Raw genomic sequence first — 20396 nt, 5'->3', positions numbered from 1 at the left:
GACCAGCCTGGCCAACATGGTGAAACCCCAAAGTTACTAAAAATACAAAAATTAGCCAGGCGTGGTGGCGGGCATCTGTAATCCCAGCTACTCAGGAGGCTGAGGCAGGAGAATTGCTTGAATCCAGGAGGTGGAGGATGAAGTGAGCCAAGATTGGGCCACTGCACTCCAGCTTGGGTGACAGCAGGATTCTGTCTCAAAAATAAATAAATAAATAAATAAATAAAAATTAAAGGGACAAGTCAGCAAGGGACAGAGGGGAGGTGAAGACTGCAAACAGGAAGATGAAGTCAGTCTACAGAAGAAGTCATTCAACCCCCAAGTCCCCACTTCCCTCCTTGTAGAGGGCAGTACCCCTCACCACCTCCATGAGAGAGATTGAACCAGGAGGCTCAGAAAGTGGGGTCACCATACCACAGTGGGAGGGTTGCTGGATTGCAAAGGGGGTCAGAGGTGAAAGTTTCCATACTGAAAGGCGGCACCCCAATTCCCCTCCCTCCTGTGTCCCAGAATGGGAGTACTACCAGCCTCATTGCATAAGACAGAAGCTCACTCTCTGGAAAAACTGCATGGTCTCGAGAGAACAAACCCATGGATACTAATTTTTGAGGGTCCCCAGTGAAGAGTTACTTGGCCACCCAGTCACCTCGCAATGAGATCCCCCAGACAACATACTCCACCTTCTCATGGAGCTTCCAGTCACATTTTGTTTGTATTCCTCTCAAATCCAAAGGGGTGGCTCAGCCTCCAACTTGAAAAGAGGCCAAAACAAACACAAAACTCAAGAGGAAACGAGTCAATGGAAAAAAAAAAAAAGAAAACTTCATAAGAGCCTGTAATAAATATCCTCCGAGAGTGAAGAGAAGATATTGCATAGGATGCTGGAATCAGAAAGAGCACATGGAAATTTAAAAATATGACAGAAGAAATGAAAACAATTTCTAGGTGAGGTGGTGTACAAAGCTGAGGGAACCTCCCAGGGGGCAGAACAAAAAGTCAACAAGCTGGAAAACAGAAGAGAAAAAGAAAACTAGAGAATGAAAGCAAGAAAAATAAGCTGGATTTACAGGGGTTCCAGAAAGAGATAACTGGAAAAAAGGAAGGGAATAAAGTTTAAAGAAACAATACAAAATCTTCCAATACTAGGTGATGTGAATGCCAGTCCTGATTGGAAAATGTAGATGGAGAACAGGCCCAAACCAAGGTCCACCAGGACTGAGAGACGCTCCCAAAGTTTCCAGAAGGGAGGAAAACTAGTCACATTCAAATAACTGGAAATAAGAATGGCTCTGGGCATCTCATCAGCAACATGACAAGCCTGATGTCAGTGGAGCAAGACCTTAAACATTCAGAGGAATAATTTCCCATCTTGAAACTTCTAAACTCAGCTGAATGCTCAATCCTGTGTGAGAGTGGAGTAAAGACATTTCAGATGATCTACCCCAGAAAAGCCACCTCTCATGAACACTTTCTCAAAAACTCCTGGAAGATGTACTCCCCTATGAGAGAAAAAAAATCAAGAAAGAATCTGTGGGATGCAGAAAACACAGTAGAGGGAGGCACCTCCAAGCATGGGAGCTGTGTGGCAGCTCTGGAAGAGAGCAGGCAGAATAGGACTCCAGGAAGAGTTCAGTTTCAAAACTGGGCTGGGCACAGTGGCTCATGCCTGTAATCCTAACACTTTGGGAGGCCAAGGAGGGAGGACTGCTTGAAGCCAGGTGTTCCAGACCATCCTGGCCAATACAGAAAGATCCCATCTCTACAAAAAAATTAAAAATTTTAAAAATAGCTGGGCACGATGGTACACATCTGAGGTCCCAGCTACTGGAGAGACTGAGGCAGGAGGATCCCTTGAGCCTAGGTATTTGAGGATGCAGTGAAGCGTGATTGCACTGCTGCACTCCAGCTTGGGCAAGAGAGTGAGACCTTGTCTCCAAACAAACAAACAAACAAACAAACAAAAACTTGACCTATTGTGTGATACATTTGTAACTGTGTACAAAAAAGGAAACATAAACATAGTACTCTACACGGCTCAGCAGAGAATGCTATTTAGATAATCACAATAAAGCAAATGCTTAACACTGATTTGACCAAATATTATGATTTAACTACATTAGGAGGATGGGGGAATGTGGGGAAGGCAGGTAAGAGGGTTGAAATTTCATTTACCAAAATATCTCATTTACCATAATGGATATTAATTAAAAGATAATTGAACTTTTTTTTTTTTGAGATGGAATCTTGCTGTGTCACGCAGGCTGGAGTGCAGTAGCACCATCTTGGCTCACTGCAAGCTCCGCCTCCCAGGTTCATGCCATTCTCCTGCCTCAGCCTCCAGAGTAGCTGGGACTACAGGTGCCCGCCACCACGCCCGGCTAATTTTTTGTATTTTTAGTAGAGATGAGGTTTCACCGTGTTAGCCAGGATGGTCTTGATCTCCTGACCTCATGATCCACCTGCCTCAGCATCCCAAAGTGCTAGGATTACAGTCGTGCGCCACTGTGCCCAGCCCAATAATTGAATATTTTTTAATGAAAAAAGATCTCTTCAAGCATGATTTAATGGCTGCATATTACACCCTCAAATGAATATTTAACATTATGAATATTTAACATTAACAATTAAATGAATACAGTTTAACCAATCTTCAACCTTTAGACATTTAAGTATTTGTGTTTTGTTTGCTTTTTGTCTTTTATAAACTGCTGCAGTGAGCATCCTATGGGTGTAGCTTATTCATCCAGAATAAGCTTGAGTTTCCTTTTGGTCTCCCAAGTGGGAGCCTCAGCCCTCAAACAGACCCCTATGCTCAGCATTAAAATACTCCAAAGTAGCCAATACCCACATCTCCCTCAGTGCAAGTGGGCTGGCCGGGCAGGTAGAGGCCTGCCCATCTTACAGAGGAGTTAACTGGGTCTGAGAAAGGGTTGCCCAAGGCCACACAGCTGGCAAAAGACAAGTCTTCTGGCCCTCAGCATGGTGGCCTTTTCTGTGCCTTCTGAAAGCATTAATTCTCTATATTTCAAGTCAACAAACTTTGCTGAATTCTCCACGACCTTTATTTTTTTGCCCCACACAGCCTCCTCACCTCCTCAGTGCCTGCTCACTCACCCTGATGTCCGTCCATCTCACTCTTTCACCTATGTGCTCTCAGGAGAGAACCTGACAAGGCAATCTTTCTTTTTTTTTTTTTTTTTTGGTTTTTTGTTTTGCTTTTGAAAGTTCCCTGACCAGGAGCCCAATAAGCAATAGTCTATTAACTTCCTAATAGTGCACTTTCAGGCACTGGGGAGAACTGGTTTTTGAACCCTGCCATGCACCTCCATACCTTCATGGGGCCATAGACCTCAGAGCGGTCGAACATGAGCTTGAAGTAGCTCAGGCTGCTCAGGGCGGCCTCCCAGGGCATGTACTCTGTCTCTTCAATCAGGAAGAGGGTGTTGTTCAGCGCCAGAGTGACAGGGACCTTACGGGCACTGGGAATAAACAGAGGGGCCCAAGTAAAGCACCCCTACCCAGCCCAGCCACAGACTAGGAACCCCAGCCCAGGCCCTCAAAGATGTTCCACACCCCGAGGTCCCCTGTATCCGCCCCTGGAGCCTGAGGTCCCAGATTCCCAACTGAACCAGCTCAGGCATTTGCCATGGAAAAGCAGCTACATGGCTGCTGGGTGGTGCCACAAACAAGGCCCCATCCTCACCCATTGCCAGTCCTCCTCCCTTGCTTATTATCCCCATTTTACAGATGAGGAAACTGAGGCTCAGAGAAGTGAACTGACTTGCCCAAGGTCACGCATCTCACGAGAGACAGAGCTGAGATTCAAAAGGGCAAGAAACCTGTGTTCTTAACTCTGCCCATCTCTTCTTACTTTCTGGGCACTCTAGGCCTTTCTTTCTCCTCTTCCCCCTGCCTTCTGTACACATTTAGCTCACAAATGTCCTTGTCTATGGGTGACATCACTCATGTCCAAGAGCTTAGAGCACCTCACCCCAAGCAGAGTACGTGCTCAATAAGTACCTGTTTATCCATGATGCATCCCTTCTGCCCTGTAAAGCCCAGATTTTTGGCACCTAGAACAGTGGCCTGGCACAGTCAGCCTTCAGGAAAAGCTTGGTGCAGCCGGGCATGGTGGCTCACACCTATAATCCCAGCCCTTTGGGATGCCAAGGCGGGTGGATCACCTGAGGCCAGGAGTTTGAGACCAGCCTGGTCAATATGGTGAAACCCCATCTCTACTAAAAATGCAAAAATTAGCCGGGCATGGTGGCACATGCCTTTAATTCCAGCTACTCAGGAGGCTGAGAAGGGAGAATTGCATGAACCCAGGAGGCGGAGGTTGTAGTGAGCCAAGATCACGCCACTGCACTCCAGCCTGGGTGACAGAGCAAGACTCTATCTCAGAAAAAAAAAAAAAAGGGGATGGGGGGGCATGGCCGGGTACGATGGCTCATGCCTGTAATCACAGCACTTTGGGAAGCCGAGGCGGGTGTATCACAAGGTCAGGAGTTCGAGACCAGCCTGACCAACATGATATGAAACTCTGTCTCTACTAAAAATACAAAAATTAGCTGGGTGTGGTGGTGCAGCTATTTGGGAGGCTGAGGCAGAGAATCGCTTGAACCTGGGAGGTGGAGGCTGCAGTGAGCTGAGATCGTGCCACTGTACTCCAGCCTGGGCAACAGAGCGAGACTCCATCTCAAAAAGAAAAAAATCAAAAACGAAAACAAAAAAGCTTGGTGCTGTGGAGTAGAGCACAGCTTTGGAGTTGGACAAGCCTCTGTCTGGCTGTCATGAACTACTGTGTGACTTTGGGCAAGGTGTCACATTCTTTTTCTGTGAAATGGGTGTGTGGGGACCCGGGGAGGGACGTCCAGGGAGCGCAGGAGCTCACTGCACAGCGCCTGGCATACGGGAAGGGCAACAGGAGGAGCAGGGGCCCTCGTTGCGGACTCCAACTTGCTGAAGTCACGAGCTTCTGCAGCTGAGCCAGGAAGGCGAGAGCACTCACCTGGCCAGGTTGAAGGCGTCATTAATGATCTGTGCCCGATTGATGACAGGGATGACCTAGAATGCGAAGCACAGCATGTGACCATAGGTTGGCTGTGGGTAGCAGGCCTTGCAGTCTGGGGCCTGTCCTGGGGCAGGGGGCAGGGCGAGGGGTGGCAGATACCCACCGAGTGGTTTGTCTGTAGCTGAGTCTGAATCTTCCTCCAGTTCTCTTCGTCGTAGTTCACCTGATAATAGCCCGTCACATTGAGGTTCAGCAGGACCCACTCACTGCCTGATGTTCTGAAGAGATCGTTCTGGGCTGTGGAGAGGGATGAGACCTGGGCAGGGCTGCTCAGAGGCCATGGGCTGACCCCTGGACCTCTTGTAAGAGCAGCTGCCCCTGCAGCCTGGCACCACCTCACCCTCAAGCTTCTGGGGTGACGCTAAGGGTGGGGAAAGAAGGGGTGAAGAACTGGGCTGCCAGTGGCTTCACAGACCATAAGCCCATGAGGATGGCATGCCACTCCAAACCTCAGCACCTGCCCTGCCTCCCCAGGCTCTGCACAGCCAGGCCAGCTGCCAGGCCGCTCACACTCAGCAACCCAGGCTGTTCCTCCTCCTTGCCCTCCTCCACACTCCATCACACCTGTCACCCAAGTGGGAACCACAGGCAGCTCCTCCTCTCCCTTCCCCTCCCATTCACCCAGTCCCCCGGTGCTGCTGTCTCTTCCTGGGGCTTAGTGCCCCTTCTCCCTGTGGGTCTCCCTTCTCCCTCGCTCCTCCCATACTTTGTTGTAGCAGTCAGAGGTCAGGACCAATAGGTTGCTCATTTCCCACCTGCCCCATCCACTGTCTCCTGCAGACCCTGGGGCCCTTGGGGACCAGCTTTATCTCTTGCGCACACCTGTGCCCTAGCCACACTCAGTCCCCACACTCTCTCCTACCTCTATCCCTGGCACTTGCTATCTCCTCTGCCTGGAATTCTTTTCTCTGCCACATTAGCCTGCCTGATTCCTATTCTTCATCTAAGACTCAGCTCATCTCCTCTGGGAAGCCCTCCCTGACCTCTCTGATAAACTCGAATCTCCCTTATTCCTGGCTCCATGTCCCCATACCTCACTCGCCCCAACCACAGACTCTGAAAGCACTCAGCATAGCACTAGATTGCCTCCAACTTCTTGCCCTCCTTCATCTGTAGCCTTGGCCAAGGCAGAGGATGACTTGTCATGCCCTTTGCTTCCTCAGTGCCTGGCTGAGTAGGGCTACTCATAACATGTGCCAGGCACTACTTTAAGCATTTTATGTGGATTCTCTTTTTTTTTTTTTTTTTTTCTGAGACAGAGTTTCGCTCTTGTCGCCCAGGCTGGAGTGCAATGGTGCAATCTTGGCTCACTACAACCTCCACCTCCCAGGTTCAAGCAATTCTCCTGCCTCAGCCTCCCGAGTAGCTGGGATTACAGGCATGCGCCACCACACCCGGCTAATTTTGTATTTTTAGTAGATACGGGGCTTCTCCATGTTGGTCAGGCTGGTCTCGAACTCCTGACCCCAGGTGATCTGCTCGCCTCGGCCTCCGAAAGTGCTGGGATTACAGGCGTGAGCCACTGTGCCCGGCCTAGGATTCTCTCCTTTAATCCTCACATAACCAATGGAGTACTGCTCTTAGCCTCATTTTATAGATGAGGAACTAGAGACCAGAGAGGGATGGTAACTTGTCCAGAGTCACACAGCAAGGCAGCAGCAAAGTGCAGACTGGAACCAAAGAAGTCAACTCCATTTATTGAATGGAATGGAATGGCCCATCACAGCCCTCAGAACATGGGCCAGGAGCTAGGAGTATGGGGTGGGGGCTGCTGCCCACAAAGGTAGGGCTAGATTACCTCTTGCATCAATCAGCCAGTAGTCCTGCTGCTGTCTGCCATCTCTGATGGATGTGATAGGCACAATCCACACGTAACTGCAATTAAAGACCCAGAGGTGATGAGAGACAGCAGTGTGGTCACTGCCAGTGAGGAGCAGCTGTCCAGGTTCCCAGCTTCTGCCCAACTCTGGCACCGAGTGCCCCTGATCTGCTGGCCCTGGAGGGAGGGTTTGTCTACAGTGGCTGGGGCTGGGACCACAGGAGGCCAGTCCTACTATGGTCCCTTAGTAATTGTCCTCTATCCCACCCACCTGACCATGCCTCAGTGACCCCATCTGCTCACCTGAATTCTGAGGGGCGGGTAACATTGGAATCGGGGTCAAGGAGGAAGTGCTCCTGGGAAAGGGTCCCTGTGCTGGTATCCACCGTGATGACCGGGAAGCCCATCTGCAGGGTCCAGCGGTCCATGATGTCGCGCACGGTGGTGGGGAGTTGGACAGACCGGTTGTTCACAGCCTGTGGGTGGAGCGAGAGGGCGTGGCCATCAGTGGGCTGCCACCCTCCAGTCCCTGCCATCCAGGGCATCCCCTGCAGATTCTCGCCTTGACCCCGGGGGGCCACTTGTATGGGAGGTCTGGGAAGGGCACTGAGCTGGGAGCCGGAAGCTAGGGTCCCATCCAGCTCTGCCTCTCCTCAGCTGCTCGGTGCTGGACGAGCTGGAGAACTTCCCAGCAAATCTATATGGCCCCCCATTCTGTGGTCCACCCTGAGGTGTGTATGTCAGGGAGGACGTGCCCAGGATGCCCATGGCTCTTCCTCAACAACACTGGGAGGATGACAAGAAAGAGAAGAGATGAGGGAAAGCCAGTGTTCGGGTGTCACAGGCAGGGGCGGGGGACGGGGCCCTGGGGGTCGCATGAGGGAGGTGCACTCGTACTGGGGTGTGGGGCGGAGCTCAGGGGCACTGTTGTTTGGATCTTCGCTCATGTACCTGCATTGCCTTTGTCATCACAACAGAAAGCCAACATCATTTGCTAATAACTGAAGAAAGGAATCACCTAAGAACAGGGCCACACAGAGGGCAGAAGAGCATGTGGGGAGGAACCAGCTGGGGGCCGCGGGCCCGAGGGGCTCAGGAAAGAGGAGTGAGAGGGAAGGAGGGAAGGGAGGAGAGGTTGGCTTCAGAGGGAATGCAGAGGGGAAGTTGGGGCAGGTCAAGGAAGGCAGTAGGGGAGACCCAGGCAATGACAGTGTCATTTTGTCAGCAGCATCTCGGGGTTGGGGGGTTAGAAATTGCCCAGCAGGGACCTGGACCCCAGCTGTGACTCTGTGATGACAAGATCCTGGGTCTCGCTTCCCCAGTGAGACTGGCCCAGACTGAAAATGCAGCAGCAACAGTGGGGGAGAAGCTGGATGGGGATTTGGGGCGTAGAACTCTGGAGGGGCTGTCGGTGAGGAGAGGGCATGTCTGTCCTCTGGCTGAAGAGGCTGGCATTGGGCAGGGCTGCAGAGAAGGGGTGGGGGGCAGCTGTCAGGGAGCGGAAATGATGGGGGCAGGATGGAGAGCAGGTGGACTCCAACCCCGGGGGAGGCAGAGGAGCGGCGGCCTCTGGGGGAAGGCAGGAGGGTGCAGGCAGTCTGAGGGTTTGCCCCACACACTGGGACTGTGTGGGGTCTAATGGAGAGGAACTCGAGGCGGGGCAGGGGCAGAGGGCAGAGTTCCTGCTGAGGGTGGAGCTATGTTCAGAGACGTGCCTGGAAGGTGCCAGTGGGGGCACAGGGCAACCAGGAGCAGGAGACGATTGAATGCCCAGCTCCAGAGTTCCAGGCAGAGGCAGGTTTGGACTTGGGAACCATGAGGGCAGTTTCCTCACCACCAGGAAGGGGCTCTACAGCTCCCAACAAGGAGCCCACTGTAGCCTGAGGTCCGATGCCGGCCAGGGCCTGGACCACGGCCTCGCTCAGACACCTCCTGCAAGGAGCCATCCTGGTGCCCACTACAGGGAGGAGCAACGGAGGCTCCATCCACCCCACAGGGCTGGTCAGCTGGACCCATTCCCTTATACACGTGCTGCCCCCAGGCACCTTCAGCATCTCAAGACCCCAACAGGATGGCTGTGGAGGGGCTGGCTGCTACTGACCTCCTGCAGGTGGTCCCACAGGTTCAGGTAGATGGTGTTCTGGTAGGCAAAGGTGTGGAGGTAGGACTGTGGAAAGACAGGGCACAGTGAGGGCACAGCTGGAGCCCCCCCAGGTTCCCCCTCTGTGGTGGGCTGAGGCCCAGGTCAAGGGCCAGGGGCAGAAGGAGACCCACCCTCATGGCTGGCCCAGGGTGCAGTACTCACTGCCAGGCCCTGCTTGAATACATCCTCGGACAGGAAGCTGGAGAGCATCCTGAGGACTGAGGCGCCCTGGGGAGGCGGGGGAGGGGACGCTCAGAAGGCTGTGCTGAGCCACCAGGACCCTGTGCCCCCAGACCCCAGCTTCAGCAAGGCCCCTCCAGGCCAAGTCCCCACCTCCCTCCCTGTACCCCTCGAGAAGCGGGCTGCACCTTGCTGTAGGAGATGGAGTCAAACAGCTCACTGATCTGGGCCGGCGTGTTGATCTCCGAGGCAGGAGTGGACAGTGGGTGGGAGGAGGCCAGTGCATCCACGGCCATCACGCGGTACACATCGTTCAGCACCATGAGGTCTTTCTGCAAATTCCCCAGGGCCATCAGGAGACTGGCCTGGTAGCGGTGGCCCAGGTCTTCCTCCACGCCCCCTGCACTAGACCCCAGGGCAGCTGCTCACCAAGTTCCAGGTGGGCTCCGCATAGTCAGCACCCAGGTACTCCACGTAGGAGGCAAAGCCCTCGTTCAGCCACAGGTCATTCCACCACTCTATGGTCACCAGGTTCCCGAACCACTGCGGGGGGAGGGGTCAGCTGGGCAAGCCATGCCCAGGCCAGGCACTGAGAGTCCCCAGAACTACCCTCCCCAGGGCTGGCCACCTGCCAGGCACAGTGCGGACTTCACCAACCCCATTGTGACCCCTTCCTGCTGCCCTGCCAGGTGGCACCCTCCTCCCTTCTCAGCAGTCTGGGACGGAGCCTGGACCTGCACCCTCTCCTCCTGGAGCCCCTGTTTCCTTCTCTGCACTCCCCAAGATGGCGGTCTACCTGGTGGGCCAGCTCGTGAGCAATCACAGTGACCACCCGCTCCTTGTTGCTGCTGGAGGAGGACAGGGGGTCGAACAGCAGGGAGTTCTCCCGGTAGGTCACCAGTCCCCAGTTCTCCATGGCGCCGGCATTGAAGTCAGGCAGGCCAATCTGGTCTGGGGAGGCGAGGCCATTGGCATGATGGCCTCCGGGAGTGGAATTCCAACCACTGCCTCCCTCCTCGAGGACCCCCGCTCACCTGATTTTGGAAGTGGGTAGTGTGTGTCATAATGACTGGCAAAGAAGTTAAGGATGGGGCCTGTCACATTCAGGGCATAATCGCCGTGGCCTGCCGCAATGGCACTGGGCCGAGCCCAGATCCGGATCTGCAAGGTGTGAGGAAGAAGCAGGCCAGGGGCCCCTGTTTGATCCTGGGGCAGGTGGGCTGGGTCCCAGGGCCCAGTGGGCTGGGGGGATCCCCAGTGGGCCAGGGCTGGGGGCCAATCAAGCTAAACCTAGAGACCTGGTCAGCAGAAGGGAACGCTAGGGGGGCCTGGAAGCTGTGGGTCCTAGAGAAGGGCCTTTGGAGAATACCAATCATCATAGCCACCGTCTGTCTGGTACTGGTGGGTCAGGAACTCCCTTCATGAGGAGAAATCATTGTTTTCACTTTTCAGGTGCAGAAATGGAGAACCAAAGAACAAGGCACTTGCCCGAAATCACTCAGAGCTGGGATTCAAACCCTGGCCTAACGATTCAGAAACTGGTACAGGGATGAAGAGAACAGGAAGACCCCTCAAGCCAGGGCCAGCCCAGGTGAAGGAGAGATGGGCCCAGCCTCATACCAAGACATCATTGGATGCCTGCTTCTCCACATAGTTGAACTCGCTGACAATGAAGGCCAGCAAGTATGTGGACATCTTGGGCGTGGTGTGGAACTCGGTGACATTCCAGTTGGAGTCTTCTGCAAGTGGGGTGCTGGGACCTGGGCAGGGAGTATGCAAGTATGTGAAGATGCATCCTCCTGCCCCGTACCCCAGCCCCAAGGTGCCTGCCTCCTGGCCGTGTGGCCCCAGGCAGGGCCCACTCACCTTTGGGAAGCATGTTGGACAGGGCTGTGAGGTCCTTGGGGTGGATAAGCGTGATGTTGAACTCGGCCTTCATGGCCGGTTCATCGAAGCATGGGAAGGACTTCCGGGCGTCTGCGGCCTGCATCTGCGTTGTGGCCACCACCCTGCCCCAACCAGAAAGTTAGAGGGTATGCCAGGGCCGGCTCTGAGGATGCTACCAGGCATGCAGGGAAAGGGGTACATGGAAGGCTACCCCAGCCTAACCCCTTCTCCTGCTCCTGCCCCCGCCTCCCCCAGGAGCCTCCGGAGCCCTGCCAGGCCAGCTGACTGCTGGAGATGGGGGCTCCTTCTGGATTCGGGGTGCCAGCAAGCTCTCAGGGACCTTGGGTGAGTTTCTCTCCTGAGCCTCAGTTTTCCTGCCTGTTCAAGGGACACTCCGTCCCTCATCCCCAGCTTCCTGGTGAGGGGTGGGGAAGCCCTCCCAGTCTGGTGCGTTGGCAGCTGCTCTGCCAGCAGCTGCAGGTGAAGCAATGGGCCAGCCTCGGGCTCCACAGGGTTCAAAGGCCTGCAAGCTAAGTGCTTCCTTGGCCCTCAGAATCCAGCCTTGCCTCAGCACCTCGGATCCACCCCCCGGGCAGCCCAGCTGGAACTCACTTTTTGACATTGCCCTCCATGTACTCGCTGCGGTAGAAGCCCGCCAGGTCATCTGCCAACTCCCCCTCGAACTCGCTGTACATCTCATATTGGCTGTCCTTCACCAGGGAGCCCCTGAGGTGCACCACCAGGTACTCGGTGGGCTCCACCAGCTCGGTTCTGTCGATGTCGGGGGGCTGGGAGCCTCCCACGCCACGCAGGACCACCATGTGCTCCTGTTTGAGGGTGTAGTTGAGCTTCTTGCTGTGGATGATGATGACGTCGGTGGCCTCCTTGCAGGTGAAACGGACGGTACTGGAGCCCTCAAAAATGTATAGGCCCCTGTCATTGGGGGTGAGGTACGGTCTCAGCGTCACCTGGTAGGAATCGGGTTTCAGCGTGTTGGGGAGGCGGTAACGGTTCCACAGTACGCTTTGGTCCAAGGTGGTGGCCGAGGTGGGGTTGCTGGTGGTGGCTGAGGCAGACGGGGTGGTGGAGGTCTCGAGGGAGCTCTTGGCATTCTTGTTCTTCTCCTGGGAGTACACCACTGACAGAGCGATGATCGTGCACAGGGCCGCCACGCCCAGGAGGATCCCCAGGATGCCCAGGGACTTGGAAATGTAGAAGCCCTTGGCCATGGTGACAGTGGGGAGGCAGCTCGGGGAGCCTCAGACCAGGCAGAGAATGGAGCAGCCCCAGGTTGGGCTTATATCCCTGAAGGGGAGGAGCCCTACAACAGGCAGACTGGGCAAAAATTAACCAGGGCTCCAACAGGCGAAGGTCACTGGACTGGGCAGGGGCACGCTCTGCCTGGGGAGAGGAGATCCAGGAACGGTGTGTGGAGCTGGGCTCCGGGGTGCCTGCTGGAAGCAAATAGTGTCTGGTTACAGGTTGGGGGTGGCCTGGGATCAGGCCCAAGGGCTGACGGGCAGGCTGCCGGCTGCGGGCCCAGCGGGCAGAGCAAGTGGCCAGGTGGCATTGCACTGATCTGCTTGAGACCTGAGAGGGTGGGAACAGCATCAGAACTGAGGTTAGAGTCAGGGAAGGACTTCCCAGAGGCAAGAGGTGGGAGGTGCACAGAGAAGGGTGGGGGCAGTTCCCGGCTCCTATTAAGAACACACTGGGGTCACCCCTTTGGATGCCAGGGGTTCCTCAGTGACAAGCTCCCAGCCTCCCTTTCATTCTTCAAGAGCAGGGAGTTCCTCCAGGTTCCCCTCCCTGCCCCTTCTTGCCAAATACTTTTTCCTCCATTATCAGCTCACAGGATAAAATGAAATGAGTTGTTTTGCTTTTTTGCTGAAGGCTTCACCTCTTTCCAGCTGTGACTTTGAGCAGGTAACTTTACCCTTCTGAACCTCTCTCCTCATAAATAAATATGGTATTTGCCTCTCAGGTTTGTTGAACAGATTTAACGAGAAAACATATTAAACACCAAATAGTAGAATGACAAAAAATCATTCCCGACTGGGCGCGGTGGCTCATGCCTGTAATCCCAGCACTTTGGGAGGCCGAGGTGGGTGGATCACGAGGTTAGGAGCTCAAGACCAGGCTGGTCAACATGGTGAAACCCCATCTCTACTAAAAATACAAAAAAATTAGCTGGGCATGGTGGCAGGTGCCTGTGATACTAGCTACTTGGGAGGCTGAGGCAGAGAATTGCTTGAATCCGGGAGGGAGAGGTTGCAGTGAGCCGAGATTGCACCACTGCACTCTAGCCTGGGTGACAGAATGAGACTCTGACTCAAAAGAAAAAAATAAAATCATTCCCTTCTTTCTTACCCAAAGCTCAACCATTGCCTCCTTCTATCCTTGGTAGAAATGAAGATATTATTTACCATACTCAATAAAATACACACCTTACAGGAAAATTATGTTCATTGTCACTTTCCCCATCCACCAGCCCAGTTTCTCAGACCTCGACACTGCCTGACCTCACGCCACATCCAATTCACCCACATTCCCCCATCGCAAGATGCACTTGGTCAAAGCCATTCTCATCATTTATGTGGACACAGCAGGGCCCTTATGGACTCCCTGCCTCCATTTGGGCCTGCTTAAACCTGCTCAACACAAATTGGATCATTTTATGCCACTGCTAAAAAACCTTCCTTCTGCTTGTAGAGTCCAGACCAGACCTTCTAAAGGAACCCACAAGCCTGGGTACAATCAGCCTGCCCATTTCCTGGCCTCTTCCCCTCTGTTGCAGTGCCCCAGCCACTCTGGCCTTCATCAAGCTCCAGGGCCTTGGCACATCTGTTCCCTCTGCCTGGATCTTCTCTTCCCTATTGCCTTGGTTAATTCCTTTCCATCCTACAAGTCTTCCACAGCAAAGCTGCCCTGACCTCCCTGACCACGTCAAGCTCCTGTGAGCTCCATTAGCTCCACAAACCTGTTCTGCAAAGCCCCAGAACTCAGTGCAGTCTTCCCTCTGATCTGTGTGGTGATAACTTGAGTCCTGGACTGCAGGCCCAGTGACAGCAGGGCCTCACCAGCACTTAGCACAGTGCCTGGCACACAGTAGGTCCTCATTACTGAGATGTTGAGTGGATGCGCACATTCATGAAGAACTGAGTCAATGAATGAATGAGTCAGTCCAGGAGAAACTCCTTACCAAAGTCTTTCTGGCCTCTGTCTCCCAGCTTGTCCTCACCCTACACCTGCCCCAGGAGAAGTGCCTGCCTCTTCTGAGCCCTTCTTCAAGCATGGCAGGCAGGCAGGACGCATGGCAGGCCCAAGCATGCCGGGGCCCACATGCCTTCCTGCTCCCTCAGCTCTGCTCCCTGAGGGCCTCACTCGTCTGTTACCCCTGCCACCCCTGAGCTTGCAGGAAGGCTTGTTAAATAAATGCAGTGTTTGAATTGAAGGGACACGTGGATTAATTCAATCAGGCATAAGCAAAACACAAATGCCTGCTACCTCTCATCTGGTGTGTGGAGGCTGAGTCTGAGCACAGGGTCTTTGGGGGAGTCCTTGGTGCCCACCTTTGAGACTGAGGGTGCTCTGAGCCTTTGGCACTTCCCCAAGGGGCCTTGGTCTGGGACCAGCATGGACTTCCCACTGCAGTGACCAGCAGCCACCCCATTAGGCTTGGGTGATGACCCCAAGGGGCACTCGTGCAAAATCAGGTGTCGGGAAGGGCTCCAGCTTGGGCGTGGTGAGAGAAGGAGTAGTGGCTCCCAGTGCATGCTGCCAGGCTCCTCCCATCAGGGCAGAATTCGCCAAGGGAGGCCATCTTTACAGCACCCCCCAGGCTGGCACTGGGGCGCCGTGCCTGCCCCTGAACAGCCTTTTGATATATCCGTAACTGAGCCTGCAGCCCCCTCCCACCTTTGCAACAGAAAGACCCACAAGTCGGCCTGAACTAGTCCCTTTTGTAAACAAAGAAAGAGGCCCTGCCTGGCCCACCATGGTCTCTTCCTGTTTGCTTTGGATTCAGACCATAGGCCCAGCTGGCTGGAATCTTTTACTCTTCTGGACAAGGCCTCTGGTCTTCCACGTTGGTGCAGCAGGTAGCCCAAAGTTGGCTCTATAATGAGAGGTCCCTGCTCTAGGCAGCAGGCCAACCCAGGCTGGGGGCATAGAGATAGCCACACTCTGCAGCCTCCACCTTCAGGAACACACAAAAGGGCTTCCCTCCTCCAGCCCCCTGCCACAGCCCAGGCCTGGCCACTTCCACACTCCATCAGGCAGTGGCAGCTATGCTGCCCTCCCCTGTCACCCAACCCCACCAGCACACGTCAGCAGAGGGCTCTTCCTAAGAGTGTGGGTGGGACTCTCCCATTCAAACCTGGTGCCCAGCCCCTCACTGCCTGCAGAGTGAAACCTCAACTCTGGCTTGGGCCTTAATACCTTCTGTGAACTTGACCCTCTGGCCTGTCCTCTTTCTACTGCCCACTGTGGCTCCAGCTGCCAGCATCTCCCCAGATCATCTGGGCTTTTTCATACCTCTGTGACTTTGCTCATCCTTTTCCCATTGCCAGGAATGCCTTTCCTCTCCCTCTTGTCAAACTCCTACTCATCCTTCAAAACCCAACTCAATGTCACTGCCTTATCATGCACACCAGCGCCCCCTCCCCTCTGTGCTTCCCCAGTCTCTAGTTCCCACCTCTATCACAGCACTTAGGAAAACGCCACTGAGGCCGAGCATGGTGGCTCACGCCTGTAATCCCAGCACTTTGGGAGTCCAAGGTGGACAGATCACAAGGTCAGGAGTTCGAGACCAGCCTGGCCAACACAGTGAAACCCTGTCTCTAATAAAAATACAAAAAATAAGCTGCGTGTGGTAACAGGTGCCTGTAATCCTACCTACTCAGGAGGCTGAGGCAGGAGAATCACTTGAACCTGGGAGGCGGAGGTTGCAGTGAGCTGGGATCGCACCACTGTATTCCAGCCCAGGGGACAGTGCAAGACTCCATCTCAAAACACAAATAAAAATACAAAATTAGCTGGGCATGGTGGCGCACACCTGTAGTCCCAGCTACTTGGGGGGCAGAGGCAGAAGAATTGCTCGAACCCAGGAGGTAGAGGTTGCAGTGAGCGGAGATCGTGCCACTGCTCTCCAGTCTGAACGACAACAGAATGAGACTCTGTTTCAAAAAAGAAAAAAAAAAAAAAGAAAAACCCTAGTGATGTGTTCAAAAGCCTGCCGCTATGCGTAAGCACCTCAAAGGAAGGCTTGGTGGCTTCGTATGCCCCTCCATGCCTAGCACAAGACAGGAGCCCAATACATGTTGGTCAAATGAATGATAACACCCACAGTCCTTGCCATGACCTATAGGCCCCGTGTGATCCAGCCCCCAGTGATTCTCTGGCCTCATCTCAAGCCCTCTCCCCCGTCACTTCTGTGTTCCACCCCAGTGGTCTCTTTCAGTTCAAGTCCAACTTGTTCTTCCCTCCTTCATTCTCCCTTCCTCCCTACACACAAGCTGATCCTTGGGCCTGGAAAGCTTCCTGCCTTTGCCTCATCCACTGCTCACTTACCCTGGAGACTCACATCAGTGGTGCTGCCCCCAGGCAGCCTTCCAAGTGCCTCCATGGGGGTAGCACCAGGTGTGCCGTATCCTCCACACCTGGCATACAGTGGGCAGGCAACACGTGCTTGTGGAATGGGGCATCAATGCAAGAATGAGAGACAGCAGTTAAGGATGGAACTTCAGCGCCTTGATCCTCAGGACAGGTTCCATCCTCCCTACCCGACATTCCTTCCTGGGCTTCTGGGCTGTGCACAGACCACCTTCGTGATTCACCTTTGTGATTATTTACTTCGTATTTTTCTTTAAATCAATTCACTTTCTTAGCCTCCTTCTGAGCAATAATAAAATAATGGTTGGATGTGTTAATTTATATTAACAATTCATGACTATTGGTTTAAGAATTGTTCCTCGGCCGGGCGTGTTGGCTCATGCTTGCAATCCCAGCATTTTGGGAGGCCAAGGCGGGCAGATCACGAGGTCAGGAGATTGAGACCATCCTGGTTAACATGGTGAAACCCCATCTCTACTAAAAATACAAAAAATTAGCTGGTCGTGGTGGCGGGTGCCTCAGCCTACTCGGGAGGCTGAGGCAGGAGAATGGCGTGAACCTGGGAGGCGGAGGTTGCAGTGAGCCAAGATCGTGCCACAGCACTCCAGCCTGGGTGACAGAGTGAGACTCCGTCTCAATTAAAAAAAAAAGAAAAAAGAAAAAAATTGTTCCTTCTAGGTAGCTCCTAAAAGCATCTTGTCCAATTGCACCCGCCTTGGGAACTGCTGCTCCACCCTGTATGATGTTGGGGGTGGTGGCCCTGCGGGTTGTTTTTGGCTCTTTCTGCCAGTGAGCAAAATGCATGTGTTCCTTTCACTGTGAATTTCTTGACGGGGTAGAAACCGAGCTCTCAACCTACCTCAACTAAAGCAGCCTTTCTATGGGTTTATGTATTTCTTCCCTGCCTATGTTTTAGCCCAGAAAACTTAGTTCTTCTAAACTAAAACCAAAGCCAAAACCAAAAAACATAAAGGTTGACAACGATCATGCCAGGGCATATCTAAGTCACAGTGACAGTGTGGAAGATACCCACACTTGTGGGTGGGGAGAGGTTCTTTGGTCTCAGATGTGAAGTGCAAGAGGCTGTCTACTCTAATACGAAGACTCCAGGAGCCTGGGAGGGGCTGTGGCCGGGACAGCAGAGCACCTGTGGCCAGGTAAGCTGCTATGTGATCCACGCTCCATCCCTGACCACTGGGTCCTTGGGTAGGCCCCACCCACTCCCACTCAGTGTCCCTGACTGTGAACTATGAGGCTGGGTAGACTGGGAGCTCAGGGACAACTTGGGGCTCATCTATCTGCTCCGAGGGAGCAGTGAGTGAGAAGGGTAGGGATGAGGCTGGGGCTGGGCCAGGGCACACTCTGTCCCCGCAGGCCCCTGCCTTTCTCCCAGGCTTCTGAGGCCTCTGTCCATAGCTGAATCACCCCCGGGTGCTTCCTCTGGGAGCCTTGGCCATTGCCCCTCCTGCAAGAACCTCAGAAGGCCCCAGTGGGAAGTCGCCTCTCATCAGCCTCTTCAGCCCAATGAGGGGCACACAGGAGGGAAGGAGCAGAGGCCTTTGTGGGTGGGGGAAGTACACATAGGGGCCACAGATCCTGCCTGGCAACTCCTATCTGCCAAATGGGGGGTAATTATCCTGGTGGGGCACATAGTAGGTGAAACTGAGCACCTACTATGTGCCCTACCAGGATAATCACCTCCATTTGGCAAATGAGGACACCAAGGCACAGAAAGGTTAAGTGATTTGCCCAAGGTCACACAGCTAGTTAGCAGCAGGTTCAACAGCTTAACTACATATGCCTCCTAAAAATGTCCTCCCATACAGCCCCCCACATCTACTGTGGCAGTGCCCGGGGAGTTGAAGACCACAGGAAGAGACACACACCCATTTGGCCAGACCAGGGCTGGGAGCTGGGGGGTAGTTCTCAGAAGTAGAACGTGTCACCCAGGGAGTGCTGCGGGCTGCTTCCAGACACAGGCCTGTGGAGGACACACATCTTGCCTCCAAGGTGTGACTGGGACCACCGTAGGGCCAGGAGTGACAGGCACCCGGGGTTGGGCCCAGGCTGGGAATAGATGGCTGCCAGCCAATGTGGATGAGGGCACCCCAGGGCCTCGGTGTACGGCTGACAGGGCTGGCCAGGAGCCCCAGAATAGGCTTCCAGATCTCCCACCAGAGCCACAGCCCAGGAACTGAACCCAGTTCCAATACCTCCACCTCTTCTGACATGGGGACCCCCATCTATGTCCTCAGAATGCCTAGCATACAATTCTTACAGTGATGGGGCTGGAGGCCTTAGCTTAAAGGCTGTAGGGGTGTAAGGAGCGCCAGGGTGTAATGAAGGTCCCACTCCCCAGAAGGCTCTGGGGGAAGCACAGGGCAGGAGGCAGGGCTGCCTCAAGATACTGAGCTGGTTTCCCCATCTGTGAAGTGGGAGCAGCACTCTTGGTGGCCTTCTTGCCCTCATAGTGTGTCCTTGGAGGCTAGGGCTTCACAGGAAGGTGGCCGAGAGTGGATGAGGGCCACATGGGCCCAGCAAGCCCTCCCACATTGAGAGGGGAGTCCACCTTCTCACCTGCCCAGCTCCTCCACACCCAGTGGGGCCAGCCAGCCTTCCTGTGGGACAGAGGCCATCCCCACTTCCTCCTGGCCACCCCTGCCACACACGCCCACCTCCCTGACACAAAACATGTGCCCTGAGGGGCCCTCTGGTCCAAGCCTCCCCTTTCACAGGTGAATTAACTGAGGCCCAGTAAGGCCAGAGCGTTCAGAGACTCAGGGATGAAGCCACATCAGACCTCAGGTCTGGCTGAGCTCAGAGCTCTGACTACCCCCCAACACGGCCTGGCGGGTGCAGTCCGGAGCTGAGGTGGGGGAGGAGTGGGGATCAAGTCACAAAACCCCAGGACATAGCCCACCTGGGCCGGCCCACCGCACTGCTGGGGGATATGGAGTCATTTGAGGAAAGGATCCCATTGGCCCTGTTTGGGGAACCCCTTCCCAGACCAAGACTGGATCGCAATGGGGCCCTGGATCTGTCTCAGTTGCTCACCAGGGAGGGCGTGGAATAGGCTCCACAACCCCCAAACCTCGGTCCCCATCCGTGCCCTGGCATCTTGGCCGGGTTGTAGGAACGAGGGAGAACGCGACTGTAACGCCGGCGTTGAGCACTTAAGAGTTCCCCTTCCTCTTCACCGAGGGCTGCGGCGAGGTTTTAGACCGAGGCGCGAGATCTAAGGTTAAAGAAGGGGCTTCTAAGCCCAGTCTTGGCCAGAGACCCCACAGGCGGGCCGGGTTCGCCCTTCGCATTCGGCCGCTCCCCACCCACCAGAGACGGAGTGGCCGCGGCCGAGCCGGGTCCACCCTGCAGCAGCGCTCCGCCGCCCTTCCCGTCTGTCCTTCCCAGGCTCACGCCGCCCTCGCCCACCCTGGGGCCCCCTCCCCAGATGGGAGCCCCTCCGACCCCTGCGAGGCCTGCTGGGGACCCACTTGGCCGCGAGATCGTAGTGGGAGCTCGGCCAAAAGAATTCTTCGCTTTCCCTGGTCCTCAGTTTACCCATCTGGGAAGAGGGGCGTCGCGGCCGCAGAAGTCCAGCTCCCCAAGCGCCAAGCGTTGGGTCTGCAGCTCCCTCGGTTCCCGCGCACCCAACGGCCGCGAGACCCCTCCCCGCGCCCGCA

At 54.7% G+C, this 20396-nt stretch overlaps 1 protein-coding gene across 1 annotated transcript in view; it reads right to left on the bottom strand.

Moving 5' to 3' along the window:
* The window catches only part of ANPEP (alanyl (membrane) aminopeptidase), a 29896-nt gene extending 9943 nt beyond the window's left edge, over positions 1–19953 (bottom strand). Inside the window, exons 1-15 of the mRNA XM_011948303.1 lie at positions 19771–19953; positions 11716–12557; positions 11083–11225; positions 10837–10976; positions 10251–10377; positions 10013–10167; positions 9646–9759; positions 9405–9548; positions 9199–9264; positions 8995–9060; positions 7197–7369; positions 6873–6949; positions 5178–5311; positions 5012–5067; positions 3332–3479 (exon numbers count right to left, since the gene is read on the bottom strand). Of these exons, the coding sequence (XP_011803693.1) occupies positions 3332–3479; positions 5012–5067; positions 5178–5311; positions 6873–6949; positions 7197–7369; positions 8995–9060; positions 9199–9264; positions 9405–9548; positions 9646–9759; positions 10013–10167; positions 10251–10377; positions 10837–10976; positions 11083–11225; positions 11716–12332 (2160 nt within the window). The 5' untranslated portion in view covers positions 12333–12557; positions 19771–19953. The remainder of the gene's footprint in view (positions 1–3331; positions 3480–5011; positions 5068–5177; positions 5312–6872; positions 6950–7196; positions 7370–8994; positions 9061–9198; positions 9265–9404; positions 9549–9645; positions 9760–10012; positions 10168–10250; positions 10378–10836; positions 10977–11082; positions 11226–11715; positions 12558–19770) is intronic.
* Between the last annotated feature and the right edge of the window lie 443 nt (positions 19954–20396).

The sequence above is a fragment of the Colobus angolensis genome, unplaced genomic scaffold, assembly GCF_000951035.1.
Source record: "Colobus angolensis palliatus isolate OR3802 unplaced genomic scaffold, Cang.pa_1.0 Scaffold278, whole genome shotgun sequence".
In the NCBI taxonomy this organism is placed as follows: Eukaryota; Metazoa; Chordata; class Mammalia; order Primates; family Cercopithecidae; genus Colobus; species Colobus angolensis.
This window is presented reverse-complemented; position numbering and strand designations above follow the sequence as displayed.